Below are 15,014 nucleotides of genomic sequence, written 5' to 3'. Positions count from 1 at the left end.
TAAGGACTGGAGAATGCTGTTCTCTGGTCTTCGGTGAACAATTGGATGATAATAAACTTGAACTTAAAGTGCAATTGGCTGATTACATAAAATAAATTCTGATTCTGTATAAGATTTTTTTTAAAACTTGTTTCATTCTTACTTTAAGTCAGTATCAAATGACAAGTTGCAAGATATCAATACCAATATATTCTCTCTTTACCTTTATCCATTCTTCCTTGTCTTGATCAGAGCTGAAATATAAAAGAAACTGTTGGAAAAACTCTGAGGAATGTTTCTTTAATGCATTGCACATATTAAAATTCTAAACACATTCCTTTTCATACAGGTGGCAGAAAATCTGCCCAGAAATGCTAAAAATATCCTCTTTGTGTTTATCTCCAAAAGTCTACCTGAATGCCTCATGTCACAGGGAATGAAGACAATTGTATTTGAATACGTAGTAAATGTAGTGCATCAATGACACTAATTTTAGTTATCCTCCGCTCCCATTCCATCTTTGCAATAGGGTCACAATCCACACTTGAATCAAATATGACAAAATAGTGACACACATCATAAACATGCATTCTACATCTGCTATTTCCTCTAAAAATGTATTGCTTCCTTTAAATGGTTTGCTTAATGTTTATAAATAACATAATCTTTGAAACACCCAGTATTAAGTACATGAAAATAAGATGAAAATGTGCCATACTCTGTTTTAAAACAAACAATGACAGATAGCGAACTTTTGAAATAAAAGGGGAAATATTGGTGAGAAAATTGAACAAAATAGGTTAAGGAACACAAGGTAATTCGTCACTGGTGAGTAAGACTGGAATTAAAATAGAAACCAAAAAATGTCAATGCTGAAAATCTGAAATTAAAACTGAAAACAAGTTGGGCAGAAACTGTGGAAAGGGAAACAATATTTCAGGTTGAAGACCCTTGTCAGCACTGGGGCAGAGAGAAAATAAGATACTTTTAAGCTGCAGAGAAGGGGAGGTGTGATGGATAAAAAAAATTAAGGCACCATCTAAGTGTTTCCAACATTTTCTGTTTTTAATTATAGTTAAATGGATCTTTAAAATTTTTAATTTAGACACACAGCACGGTTACAGGCTCTTTCAGCCCATGAGCCTGTGCTGGCCAATTACACCTAAATGACCTACAACCCCTATGCATTTTGAACAGTGGGAGGAAACTGGAGCCCCCAGGGAAACCCCATGAAAACCCAGGGAGAATGTACAAACTCCTTACAGACAGCACAGGATTTGAACCCTGGTCCCAATTGCTGGATCTGTGACAGCCTGGCGCTAACTGCTGCACCAACCTTGTTGCCCTAATCAATCGAAGAGTTGAAGAGAAGATTAAATGAAAAAGACCCTAATCTGAATAATAATTGTGTTAGTCCTACTGGCAAATGGGAAGCTCAAGCTAATTTGCACTTCCCAAATTACTAGGTGGACCTTTACAAATGAAGAAATATATATGTATTTTAAACCTGCAGGTGGAGCTAGAAGATCACAAGTTTTGAAGCTTGAGCACAGCCAATTGTCATCTGAACAGGATCAGTTCATTAGGCCACCAGAATTATCTGAAGAACTTCCAACAAGGTGTGCACGCAATCTTTAGTGCATATCAATGGACTACATTTTTAGTAAAATATTAAAGGCAATATTTACCCATTAATTATTCATTGATTCAAAATAGTTTTCTGAACCTAAACATTCTTATTCTACAAAAAATGAGGAGATCAGGCACCATTATGCATTAAAAAAAATTCACAGAAGTAACATTGGTTTATTATTTAATGTTTGTAGCTGTACGACTGTGGCCACCAGACATTTTGTCAGTTAACGTGGAAGTGGCAATGCTCAAATTATAGAAAATTCAATAGAGTCGCAAAAGGAAAAAAAGTATTCCAACAGCGAGGAAAGATGGTCAGATTGGATTTTCTCGGTTTTATTCACTGAATTACATTCTTTTAGATTGTTCTATATTCAATCATTTAAATCATTTGCAATTGTTTTTTTTAAAACCAAGAAAAATAGGGGAAGCAAAGTTATTAAATCCTTTGCTGCTGTTTCACAACAATTCATTAAAAAAAACTAACGCTGGATAACAACTTAAACATTGTAGGATGCTGAATTCGCACAAGATTTCCACTTGTTCTGACAAATCAGAGTTCTAGGTTTATCAGACAAATCTCAAGTTGCCTAAATAAAGGAGGGGAGATGCTGAGCAGTAAAAAAAAATGGCTATAATAATGCCATTCGGTTTTGATAACAACATAACTAATGAGGCACGTGCTTCCTGATCCGTGTGGAACATATTACATTTTCCCAGCAATCATCGCTGTTTGGAAAATGAAAATAAATAACACTGGGAAAATGACAATTCACATTCAGCATTAAATAAGTGCAAATGCACTTTGAATATTCAACAGTTGGATGGGGATCAGCAAAGAATAAGCAAATTTTCTTTTCTAAACTCAGATTCTAACAATGAATTCAAGGTCATTAAAAATCTGTCAAAACCTACTTGAAATATTTTGTCTTATTTTTCAGTGAAAAATATTCCCAGTTGAAACACACACTCCCAAATCAATTAAGCACATTTAAATATAAAATTAAATTTCTCTTACTTCCTCCCACAACTTTGAATAAAATGCCTTAATGATGCCCCGCTGTATCAGAAGCAAATTGTTGTCAACTCCCACATCAACCAATATTGCATCCTTTAATTACACTGCTAATTGCCTGGAAATTTTGGATAACTTGTGTAAAATAGATTAATTTCAAAACATATGGTTTGAGGGTAATATTCTTAAAATTAGTGGTGACGAAAGGATTAAATTAGGTCTTGTCTCTGGATTGACAGCACTTCAAAATATGTGGCCAGTCTTGTCAAACCCATTTATATTACAAGAAGGTGTCCTCAGGATCTTTAAACAGAGATCCTAGTTAAATGTGCAGCTGAATGAGAAATCTCACAGTTCTTCCAAAGAACCTGCCAAATATTTAATCCCAAGCAACATCAAAAAACAAGATGAAGGGTTCTGGCCCAAAAGGTTGACCATTCTTTTTCTCCCACTTATGCTGCTGGATCCACTGAGTTTGTCCATTAGATTATTTTTTTGCTCCCACATTCTAGCATCTACTGTCATCCCATTTTGTGTTGCTACAAAATGAGATTTGTCTGATTGTTCACAAAGAGAATTGTGTAATCCTCCTATGCCCAACTCACAATATCGTAAAGGCACAGAAAAAAAAGCCATTCCACTCACTCGACCCATTCGCTCCCATTCCTCTGATTTCTTGTAATTACTTTCACTCCAGTGAATAACCAATTCCTTTTGAAAGCTCTGTTTGACTCTGCTCTACCAACCCATCAGGTAGTGAGTTCCTGATTATTACCAATTTCTCTGAAAAATTGTTCCTTCTCACCTTCCCATGCATCTTTTTTCCAGTCTGAAATCATCTTGGAATAATTTGTGTACATTAAATGCTTTATATGAATGTATACACTTGAAATGCTCTGCAGTTCGTTAATGTAAAGAGCATCATTTTACATCTGTGAATAGCAACAAAAGTAACTTTAATCTTACCTGGCCTGCAACTCCAATGTTCGTTCTTTTCCAGAGACCTGGAATGTGTTTGGATAGTCTTTATTATGGGTCTCAATGACCTAAAGTATTCAGAAGCAGAAACAAAATATGTTTGGGTGACATGACCGAGAAGAGGTTATTTATCTACTGTTCTTTTGAAGAATTTATCAATTTAATAAGAATTTTGGAGAAGGAATTCACAAATGGATCTGACTGCTGGGCCCTGACTTCCAGATTCTTTTATTGTTATGTAATAAAACAGAGGTGATATTGCATGAAATTGCTTTTAGTAGCGTATCCAAATGAATTAAATTAAAATTTTTTATTTAGACACACAGCACGGTAACAGGCCATTTCAGCCCACGAGTCCGTGCTGCTTAATTTGCACCCAATTAACCTATACCCCAGGTACATTTTGAACAGTGGGAGGAAACTGGATCCCCCGGGAAAACCCACACAGACATGGGAGAACATACCAACTTCCACTGGATTCAAACCCCGGACCCGATCGCCAACCGTGCCGCCATGGGAAAAATGAAGCTTCCTCGTCAAAGCTGAGCTTAGGCTATGCTGAACTCTCTATCTGGCATCAGAAGGATACAAGCAGGGGAGAGGATGATGATCCACTCAGGTGAAGGTACCCTATAAATTGGCCTCCAAGGTTTAATCACACCAAAAGAGACATTTGTTCTTTGGTACAGGTTGGATGGATTCTTTGTTCCCTTCAGGTTTGCTTACTTGAAGGTGCCTAGAGTATAGCTCTGAGCAACTGAGACATGCAGTGAGAACTAGGTGGGGCATTCAACCAAGATGAAGCAGGAAATGGGATAATGGCAGCTGCTGTACATGGAGTAGGTGTGAGTCATTGCCAGCCCCAATATTATGCAGACTATTAGTGTGTGTAGAGATTGAAAAAGAACACAGATACAAAGTAAACAAATCTTGAAAGGAAGCAAGAAATATTCCCATTGTGACCTTTCTGCTGACAATCACCTATGCTAATAGTTGATCAAGTTGTGCAAAAATAAGCAAGCCTCATTGTGTCCCATGATTCCCTCTGGTCCAGTGCAAAGAGCCATGTCACCTGCACCTCACATAAAATTCAGAGTAGGAGAATACGCTTGGCCACAAGTCTCTCAGAGAGTGCCAATATAGGAGAAATTTTTAAAAAAAACATTCAGTGGAACTCAGTGGGTTGAGCAGCATTTGGGAGAATAGAATTGTCATATGTTTCGGGTCAGTATTCTCCATCAACTCTATTGAAATATTTGAACAAGTATGGGAGCCTTACATTAAATACAATAGCGAAAACCTACCGGGGACAAACATTACCTAAGTTGATGGAAGGAGAAGGAAAGAAAAGAATGGACTCTGTAGAATTTCTGGTGTATTTTTGTTGAATGACAACATTGTCTGACTGAATTAATGCAACCTAGATTGTATACCTAAAATGGATGAGGGGGTGGGGGGGGGGGGGGTAGGGGGGTGGCTTGGGAGGAGGGAGGGAGAAAAAGTCACTGTAAATGTGTGAAAAAGAAAAAGTGTATATCATGGCTATTGTGATTTATGGTGTGAAAAATAAAAAAATTTTATAAAAAAAAACTCTTTGTCTTGATGAAGGGGTCCCACCTGAAATGTTAACAACTCCTTTTCTCCCACTTATGCAGCGTGACCGGTGAGTTCCTGCTGTAGATTTTTTTTTTTACACACTGGATTCCACCATTTGCAGTCTCCTGTGCCTCCAGTGGATACTACAGAATGTCGTCGAGGGCCAAAGCAGGCCTTTCACTGAGACGATAATCTTGCAGCAGCAGTTAATGTTTGGTGTATTCTCTCAGAACGTTTCCCTGAGTGGATAGTCTTAATCATTTGGCAAAATACCTTATATAGATCGAGAACTTTCAAACTATCCCCAGACCTTGCTTGGCTGCTGGTGAGAAGCATCCTCTTTGTCCGATCTTCTTTGAACTGCCAGAGTCTCAGTGCCACAAATAGATGTCCTTGAAGTCGGTGTAGTGGGAATGAGGCCATCATCCAAACAGGGCTGGATTAATGTAGTAGCGAGAGTGGCAAATGCTACGGGCCCCGTAATTTCAAGGGCTCCCACGTTTATGAATTATGAGAAATATTATTGTTTTCATTTTTGGCCAGAGGATATGAGATGCCACACAATAGTCTGTGTTAATAGCCCTGATTAAAGGTGATAATTGGTTAAAATTGACAGTCTATGGGTGTGTTGTAATTTGTGCAGCTCCAGGAGTTAGGAGAAACCACACTGATAGTCTGGGTTAATAACACAGATTAAAGGAGATAATTGGCTAAAATTGCTAACCTTAAATTTAATCAGGGTTATTAACACAACACAGACTATCTCCGGCATCTCGCGGCATGGCTCAAGGCAGGAGCAATGGCTGTCTTAGTTACAAATAATCCCCCACATAGCTGGAACCACTCTGCCAGTGTCAGCTGTGTGGGGGATTATGGGTAACGAAGATGGCCATTGATCTCAAATGCCGCCAGCCACTGTTGCTGCTGTATGTTACGTTTAAACAAAATATGTAAGTTTTAACGGGGGAGGAGCGCTGTTTCAGCACGTGCAGTTTCAGTGTAAGTACTTCTGCCTCACTGTGCATTTACTAGCCGGCAGAATTTAGGGCTCCTTTAAAATATTTGCTACAGGCTCCGCAATACCTTAATCCAGCTCTCCATCCAACTATTTCTGGAATGTGGACTTGCCAAAAATGAGGTGCTGTGGTCTTTGTTAAGGCCATTGGATGTGTTTTACAGGTTGTTCCCAGGGACATACACCAAGACAAACATTAACTGCTGCTACAAGATTATCATCTCAGTGAAAGGCCTGCTTTGGTCTGCCCAAAATCTGGTAGATTTACAGCTGAATAAATTGTCCATAACCAAATGCTACAGACTATTTCTAAGATGCAGCTCCAAGTGCAGACTGATGCATCTAAGCTTGGTGCAGAGGTCCTCTGAGGAAAGGACACAGATTAAGCCAAACCCAACACTGTATATAGAGCAGTAAAACCTTTCTTCAAGTTATTGTTTACGTTGCTCATGGAATGCAGGTGGAAAAAATTTCAAAGTCATGATGGTGTTATCTAAATCTTGTAACCAGATGGATGGTATGGTTATAAAGTGAATGCTACTTATAAATACAGCAATTTTATGAATAGAGTATACTTCTGAAAAAAATTTGACAAACCTTCATGCCTTCAATGCCAATTTTAGTGCGAACAGAATATCTTGTAAATACCAAACTGAACTTTGGAACACAGTACAGCAACATATTGTTTAACTGTGTGGGGAGAAAAAACAAGAAAATAATTGTTAATTATTTCCCTTTTTCAATTTAACAGAATACGTGTCCTGGGGATGGTTTAAAAATATTAGCTACAATTTCATGCCATTCTTTTTTTTAAAAACTCAATTATATAACACACTCAGGGTGTGAAACTCATTTAAGTAAAGCAGGAAATCAAATCAATAATTAGTTGTAATGTTGCCTTTTCCCTTTGGATAATTTTATATCTCAGATTACAATATTTTTTCTATTTACAGCATGGACACAGCTATCAACCCAAGTACTGTATGTTCCTTTAGAAAGTTGACAGTTATGTATGATTCATACAGAGCACTTTACAGCATTGTTCAAGAGTTTGAAGGGATGGGGGATGGGTGTGCAACAGAATGCAAGAGTGTGTGGGGGTGAGGGGGGGGGGGGGGGGTGGGGAAAGAAGGAAAAATTATTGGATACCAAAGATGGAAGTCAGACTTGGAGAAAAGGATTTAAGAACATTGGTCAAAATTGTGCTCTGATAATATGACATCATTTATTAATGTCAGATATAAAATACAATTTGATGCACCAATTATACATTACACCAAAAAAATTACACTGTTTAAAATTCAGAAATTCCGGACTTGTGATTTAGGTGTGGTATAGAAGTTGGAACATTTATACATTCAAACTGGCTCTGCGTGAAAGTAAGATCCTTTTGGTTAGACTTGGCAGAGATTTTGACAAAAATTGTAGAAGTGGCTTTTCCATTGGAACCAGAACTGTATTTATTGAACAATCTTATGGTTATTGGCACCAAACTATCAAATCATCAAATACATTTCTTGAGGATTGCACTAGCAGAAGCCAGGAAATGTGTTGCTATTACATGGAAGTCCAACTCGCCTCTACTTATTACTTGCTGGAATATGGAAATGCAAAGTTGTGCCCCCCCCCCCCCCCCCCCACCCCATCCCCGGAAAAGATAACCTTATTTGAACCATACTGGCTTAAATATATAATTAACTACCCCAAAAAGGTTTAAATGGTTAGGTTACTTGCACTGAATTCCTGAAGATCAATATATGGACTAATTAATGAAGGCATGTTCAAACACTCCTTCACTTTTGGAAAACTTTTTTTTTATATATATGTTAGCAGTCAGTGAGATTTGGGCAATCAAATGAGATCCTAATTTTAAAATATTATCTATATGATGCATATAAATAATGTTCTATATGACCCTTGGAAAAACTAAAATATTTTTAAAAATAGATACCAATCAAGATGTTGGGGAATTTGAAGGGCAGGACTATGTCCAGAATAAGAAATGGCAAAAAACATTTTTTAAGTATCCATTAACTAGGTATTGTGAAAAGACTTAGTTCACGCAAAGGCCAAAGTATTATACAGGGGGATCTCTTTCCTCCTAATCTACAACCATGAAATGGGAGCATCTTCAGGAAAGTGCAGTGGAGGCAACACTGGTGCAAGGTTATGGGGAAGATGATCAGAAAAGTTTGGTTATAGATAAGTTAGCGATGAGGCAGTGCTCAAAAACTCTGCATTGGGAAAAGATTCATCACTAAAGTATTCAACTTTAGTAATAAATCAGGAATGTTCAAAGAAATAATGAGGTTATCATGGATTCATGAATGAATGATGGGGAGGGAAAAAAGATCTGACAGACAATTTGTGGAGGGGGATATTGTAATTACTGGAGAGATTTCAAAGAAGTGATGAGAAGGAAGAAGGCCTCATTACAAGGGCCAGGTTAACATTTATGCTTTGTCAGTGCTACAAGTGGGGCCCAACTCTTTAATGCTACAGAAGGTCTTTGGGCAATGTGAGGAACCTTGGCCATTCACAGGCCATGCAAGTTCACTACACAGAACCACAGAACACTTCAGCACAGAAACAGGCCCCTATGGGACTTTTAGTCTGTGCCGATCCATTTTTGTTGCCTAGCACCCAGTCCATAACCCTCCATACATCTGCCATCCATGTACCTGTCCAAATTCTTCTTAAATGTTTAAATTGAGCCTGCGTTCACCACCTTGGCTGGCAACTCGTTCCACACTCCCACCACTCTCAAGTTCCTCCTAAACTTTTCCCCTTTTAATCTTATCCCATGTCCTCTAGTTTGTATCTCACCTACCCTCAGTGGAAAAAGCATATCTACATTTACTCTGTCAAGATCCCTCAATTTTATATAACTCTATCAATTCTCCCCTCATTCATCTACCTCTGCTCCAAGGAATAAAGTTCTAACTTGTTTAACCTTTCCCTGTAACTCAGTTCCTGAAGTCCGGGCAACATCCTATTAAATCTTCTCTGCACGCTTTCTATTTTATTGATATCTTTCCTGTAGTTAGATGACCAAGACTGCACACAATACTCCAAATCTGGCCTCACCAATATCTTGTACAACTTTACCATTACATCCCAGCTCCTATACTCACTAATTTGATTTATCAAGGCCAATATGCCAAAAGCTCTCTTTACAAACCTATCCACCTCTGATGCCACTTTCAGGGAAGTACGTATCTGTATTCCCAGGTCCCTCTGTTCTACCACACTCCTCAGTGCCCTACCATTCATTCTGTACATCTTTTCTTAGTGTCCTTCCAAAATGCAACACCTTACACTTGTTCGGATTAAATTCCATCTGCCTTTTTTCATCCCATTTTTCCAGCTGGTCCACATCCCTCTGCAAGTTTTGAAAATCTTCTTCGCTGTTCACAATGCCTCCAATCTTATTGTCATCTGCAAACTTGCTGATATTTTATTAGTGGTGCCAATGGTGAATTTTATATTAATTCAAGTTCACCACACACCCAGCAGTTTTCATGTATTCATTGATGTAAACATAGAGCACCTAGATCCAATTTTGGGAAGTAAATGACGAGTGCACAATATACCCAATGTATTTAGCAATTGGATTAATGAAAGAAAATCTACCGTGTGATGCAGAAAAACACTGTGCTACTTGATTGAATTTCTCAGCCACAATGGAAATGAATTTTGCACTCAAATTAAGGAGTGCTCTCGGACAGTAAAACCTTTGCAACATTCTGGCATAAACTGAATTTGGATATCTATGCTAATGGAAATGTATATCCTGGAAGAGCTCAGTCTTTTAAATCTTCAAACTCCTTACTTCCATCCAGTGTTCTTGTCCATGACAAATGCTGGCAGCTAGTGCAAGTGCAAAGAATTCTACAACAGCAAAACCTTATAAACGAGAAAACTATAAATAAGTAACCTGCAATCACAAAAAAAACTGAACAAATTCCATTAGGTAAATGGTTTTCCAAAAATGGTTGTATTATTATCCTCGGTTATCTTTCAAATTTCAAGATATTAGGTGTTCATGTGAATTGTTTGCTTAGCACCAAAGGTCAATGCTAGGATCTCAAGAATGGAATAGATATGTTATGAAATGCTAGTACTATTTCTATTTGAACTTCAAACCAAAATTAAATTACATGTTTTAATTGTGTATGTGCACATGGTTTAAAGATGAAGATTTTTAGCTATGAAACTAACATAACGAAGCCCTGGAATTTGCAATGTGAATAATTGTATTGCTGCCAATATTCTGTTAGAATAAAGAAAATCTGATTGAAACTTCAATTAAATGTGAAATCGTGAAAACTGCTGTCAGAGAATATTCCACCACTCGACAAGGTGTACAATGGCAGTCCTTCCCATTGAAATCACTGCAATTTGTGAACTTGACATTTTTGCCTTAACATTTGCAAGAATAACTTCTGAATAAAATTAGAGCCAAAATTGGGTAAATCAGAATTTAATTATGCAGTAATTATAAAATTTTGCCAATGATCTGACTATTAAAAATTAATCTTATCAAATTAATGTTGGAAAGATTTTTTTCCATCCTTATACCTTTGTGTTTTTATCTCCCAAGTATTTCACAATCATTATTTCACTTCTGTACATAATTTAAATGCAGCAGTCAAATGTCATTTGAACTCTACAGGTCAGTGAGGCTACAATTTCTTAACACAACTGGTTGAAGAGCTGTTGCCGGTCCTCTTCTCAAATCCCCCGGAGAGAGAGAGTTGCGCGATCCGATGTAAGGTTGGAGGAAATTTGTTCTCGACTCTTCAAAAAACCATTCATTCACCATTGTGAAGAGCAATTACAAACCAGTGTAGATGGAGCACCTGAGGTACTGACTTAAGGGTTTAAAAAAATAAATATTCCACATATTGAAAATAGATTTATATTCGTTTGCATTTCGAGAACTAGTGTACAAATTAAACTAACAAAGGATGGAGATTAGTGGATTCGTTTTCACTGCCTTAACATTGACGAACATCTTATTTCTGCCAGGTTCTGACGTACAGGGGAAGACAGCAAAAAGCTGCGGTCCACAACAATTTACTTATTTGTGAAAGAGCCACATAGTTTGTTTTTGTGCACTTCCATCTCAGGAGATGAATCCTACCCCCCTCACTGAATGAATGAGTGGATAAAGAGGCATCGACTCCTCTGGTGCTAGTTTGGTTTCTTTGCATCTTTCAAATCGAACAACGATATTAGCAGCTTATCTAGGGCCAGTTTTACTACTTATGATTTCATGACGTCACCAAGTACTTACCAAGAAAAGATATCTTTCCTGTGCAGAAGTGTTGCGAGCAGCCAGTTTAAGGATTTGCCCCTCTTTTATTAGTTCATTTGAAGGATTGACTATATCCTCCTCTTCACCACCTAACATTTCATATACATCAATCAACTTTTTCATCTTTTCCTAAAGGCAAACAAATGAATAATAACCCAGATTTATAATAACACATTATTGGAAAAAAAAAGTATCTTCTCTTCTATTTAAAGCAATTTTCTTTTTTGATTCGAGGACTCAATTCACCAGATGTGAACATTCATCAGAGCATCTCATGACAGGTCTGATAAAATGCACCTATCATCGCCAAAAGCATTTTAGTACGGGTTAATTAAATTTTCATACTTACTCCAGTAATTAGGGGTGGAATCATTGATGGACCAAGTAACAATATAATTAAAATAAATCCAATCAGATTTTAATCATATTCAAAGTTAATAATATATGATTCATGGAAATAAATTATAATCTTTAATTCTCACATTTTCATGATCCCACTGAATGGGCCATTATACAAAAAGTGTTTCAGAAAAGTTTGTTCATTGAAGGTGCTTACTGATGTTAACTGGTTCTTGAATGAACGTACTAGACCTCTGCAGGAAAATTGTAAGGGGAGTAACCAAGGAAACAATGGGATCTGGAGTTCAGGCAAGAGTAACATTTGATAGAAACTCAAAAAGCAGGAGGTCAACACATTGTGAATGCGCTTGCTCTTTGCAGTAGTTCCAAATTAATTTCACAGCTTCCATTGTCCCTAATTTCATTTTTTTTCAAAACTTTATTTATTAATTTTAACATATGAAGAAAGTAAGTCCCTAATTTCAGATACCTTTCTTAGCTTTAAACATTTTTCCTGGGTTCACATTAAAAGATGCAAGCTTAAGATATTCCAGCGACAAAACTCCCCATGAAGCTTTTTTTAAAAAAATTATTCACCTCTTTCTGAGTGATTATTTTAAATTAAAGCTAGGGGGTGGACAGACTTGCTAATGTAAAAGCCACTTACGATAAACTTCAGATGTTTGAGAGCCGCAAGACATGAAAAAATATTACATGCGTGTTTTTACTTTAACACGCATATATAGTTCCATTTATATAAATATTAAGAAACACACAAAATACGTAATAATTTTTACTCATGTAGTTCTTAAACCGCTCATTTGTATTTGTTTCAATAATCAAAAAGTACTCATGTATATCCCAAATATTTTCAAATATGACTGATTTTCTGTGGAAATCTCTGCTCAAGGAAGCAGTAGAGCCTGCCTCATTAAATTTATTTAAGATACAGTAAGATAGATTTTTGCATTGTAAGAGAATTAGGATTACGGGGGAAAGGTGGAGCTGGGTCCACGGCCAATCGGATCACTGATTGTGGAAGCAGGCTCAACGGGCCAGATGGATGACTCCTGCTCCTGTTTTCCCTCCAGCCTCTCCTTCCCATCTCCTTCATTTTGCTTCCCTCCTGCCAGAATGCCTGGACAGACACTCTACCCTCTGGGGCAGGCTATGCCTCATTGGTGCTCTCCTGGCCCAGTCCTGGCTTCCCGACCTCTGCAGTGCTCCCTGCAGAGGACCCCCAGCTTTTCCCAACCCTCCTACCGCACTGCTGTGGTGTGGCCCAGCCCAAGCAAGAAGAACCTGACTTTGGCGTGCTCTGGCCACTCCGCTCCTCTGCAAGTTCCGTTACTCCAATGCCCACTTCCTCTTCCCTCTCCTTGTCACGCAGCCTGGGTTGTGACCATCCTAAGACACCCTGGTTTGGCTGCAGGGATTTGGAGTGTCCAGGGATAGCTTTAGGAGCACTGGTACCTTCTCCAGCCAACGTATTTACGCAAGCCACACATCATATATCAAAGCGCCACATGTGGTTCGCGAGCTGCGGTATGGTTACCCCTGCCTTAGTCATCAACTTTTCACCAAGAGGAAATGAGTCTTATCCAATAATTGCTTAGACTTAAAATTAATGTTACTTTTTAAAAAAATTATCAAAAAATTCAATGAGTTATTTTTGATTAACAGCAAACAATTTTGTTTTTACAAAGCTATTAGCATTGTTGATGAGTGGCAAGAATACACATAGACACATTTTTTTTTAAAAACATCCAACTCTTCATGATTCAAATTACCAGTACTGATTGTCTTCATAAATGGAGTTGGTAAAGTAGTAGGTAACGTTCAACAAAACAACAACTATAACCATATTGGTAGCAATTTTACATGATCAGTGGATCAGAGGAATTGGGTCAGCATGTGATATCTCCAGCACAGAGTCATCCTCAGCATGAATTGTTAAACACGGGTTTCATGTCTTTTTTTGCTCACCCTTTACAGTCCAGTCATTAGATTTGCCTTAGTGTGTACGTGCCACTAAATATCATTTACATTTCTCCAGCATCTTGTAGATTGAAATCAAACATGCTGCAGTAAAATTGGTTTGACAGCTGGCTCTTAAAAGAAAAGAAATGCAGAGATATTCATGATCAGAAAAACTGGTGAGACTATCTCACCATTCATCGGCTTCAAAATGAACATTTAATACATAAAATGCTGTCAGCCATTTCCAATTTGATTGTATTTTACTGTTCCAGCTCTTATCCTGATGAGCAAGAATCCTTGCATTTACCATATTCAACAATGATATATTATTTGTTCTCTCTGTGGACAACAGCCAACTGTGATACAAGCCCTCTTTTAAAAAAAAAATTGGACTGAATGCAAATGTGATTCTTTGCACTCACCATCATACGGATTGCCGCATTTGAGTGGGTGGCCGCAGTGGAGATAATTTCAAGGGATTCTGAAATAGATTATTTAAATAGATTAAAGCAGATATCATTTAATTATTTAAAATCAAAATGAATGTCACCAAAGCAGTCATTAAGTATAATGTTTAAAATAAAATTGTAAAATCCTATAACTGATAGAATATAAAGGACAGTAATTATAAAAGAAATAGCTTTAAACAAAAAACAAACAAATCAGTTGCAGTTCTACAAGTATTTCATCACAGGTAAAGAAACCTTACCAAGTAACAATGTTATGCAATTCTGCATAGAATCAACCTCAAGTTTGCCATTTTATAGAAAGGGATAATTTCACTCCTCAGGCTTATTCTGTCATTTAATCAGAAAGGTGGTTAATGTCATTCCATCAATTCACTTTAACCATATCTTTAATATTTTGGGGTCAGTGTTTTTTGCACCAACTATTTTCAGATTCATCATAAAGTCAGAGTGGACAATGTTTACACATGCCCACCCTTAACAAGATCGTAACTATTTTCAGGCCTGGTTGATAAGTGGCAAGTATCATGTAAGGCTGAAGCCTAAGGCAATGACCATCAAAACACTCTGTTGTCAGAGGTCATTTAATACTGTCACCGTCGCTGATACCCTAATGTAATTGAAAGGCAGTCATCTTCTTCTTATTATTTATATCTGTAGTGACTGTGATGCAATTCAGTGACTTGCTTGACC

At 37.4% G+C, this 15,014-nt stretch overlaps 1 protein-coding gene across 5 annotated transcripts in view; it reads right to left on the bottom strand.

Annotated features, from left to right (window-relative positions):
- The window catches only part of LOC138745930 (FYVE, RhoGEF and PH domain-containing protein 4-like), a 192,320-nt gene that overhangs the window by 13,408 nt on the left and 163,898 nt on the right, over nucleotides 1-15,014 (bottom strand). For all 5 annotated transcript variants that reach the window (XM_069903471.1, XM_069903475.1, XM_069903474.1 and 2 more), the window contains exons 9-13: nucleotides 14,277-14,335; nucleotides 11,515-11,664; nucleotides 6,813-6,905; nucleotides 3,593-3,672; nucleotides 203-233 (exon numbers count right to left, since the gene is read on the bottom strand). In XM_069903471.1, the coding sequence (XP_069759572.1) occupies nucleotides 203-233; nucleotides 3,593-3,672; nucleotides 6,813-6,905; nucleotides 11,515-11,664; nucleotides 14,277-14,335 (413 nt within the window). The remainder of the gene's footprint in view (nucleotides 1-202; nucleotides 234-3,592; nucleotides 3,673-6,812; nucleotides 6,906-11,514; nucleotides 11,665-14,276; nucleotides 14,336-15,014) is intronic.

Source organism: Narcine bancroftii, chromosome 11, assembly GCF_036971445.1.
Source record: "Narcine bancroftii isolate sNarBan1 chromosome 11, sNarBan1.hap1, whole genome shotgun sequence".
Classification (NCBI taxonomy): domain Eukaryota; kingdom Metazoa; phylum Chordata; class Chondrichthyes; order Torpediniformes; family Narcinidae; genus Narcine; species Narcine bancroftii.
This window is presented reverse-complemented; position numbering and strand designations above follow the sequence as displayed.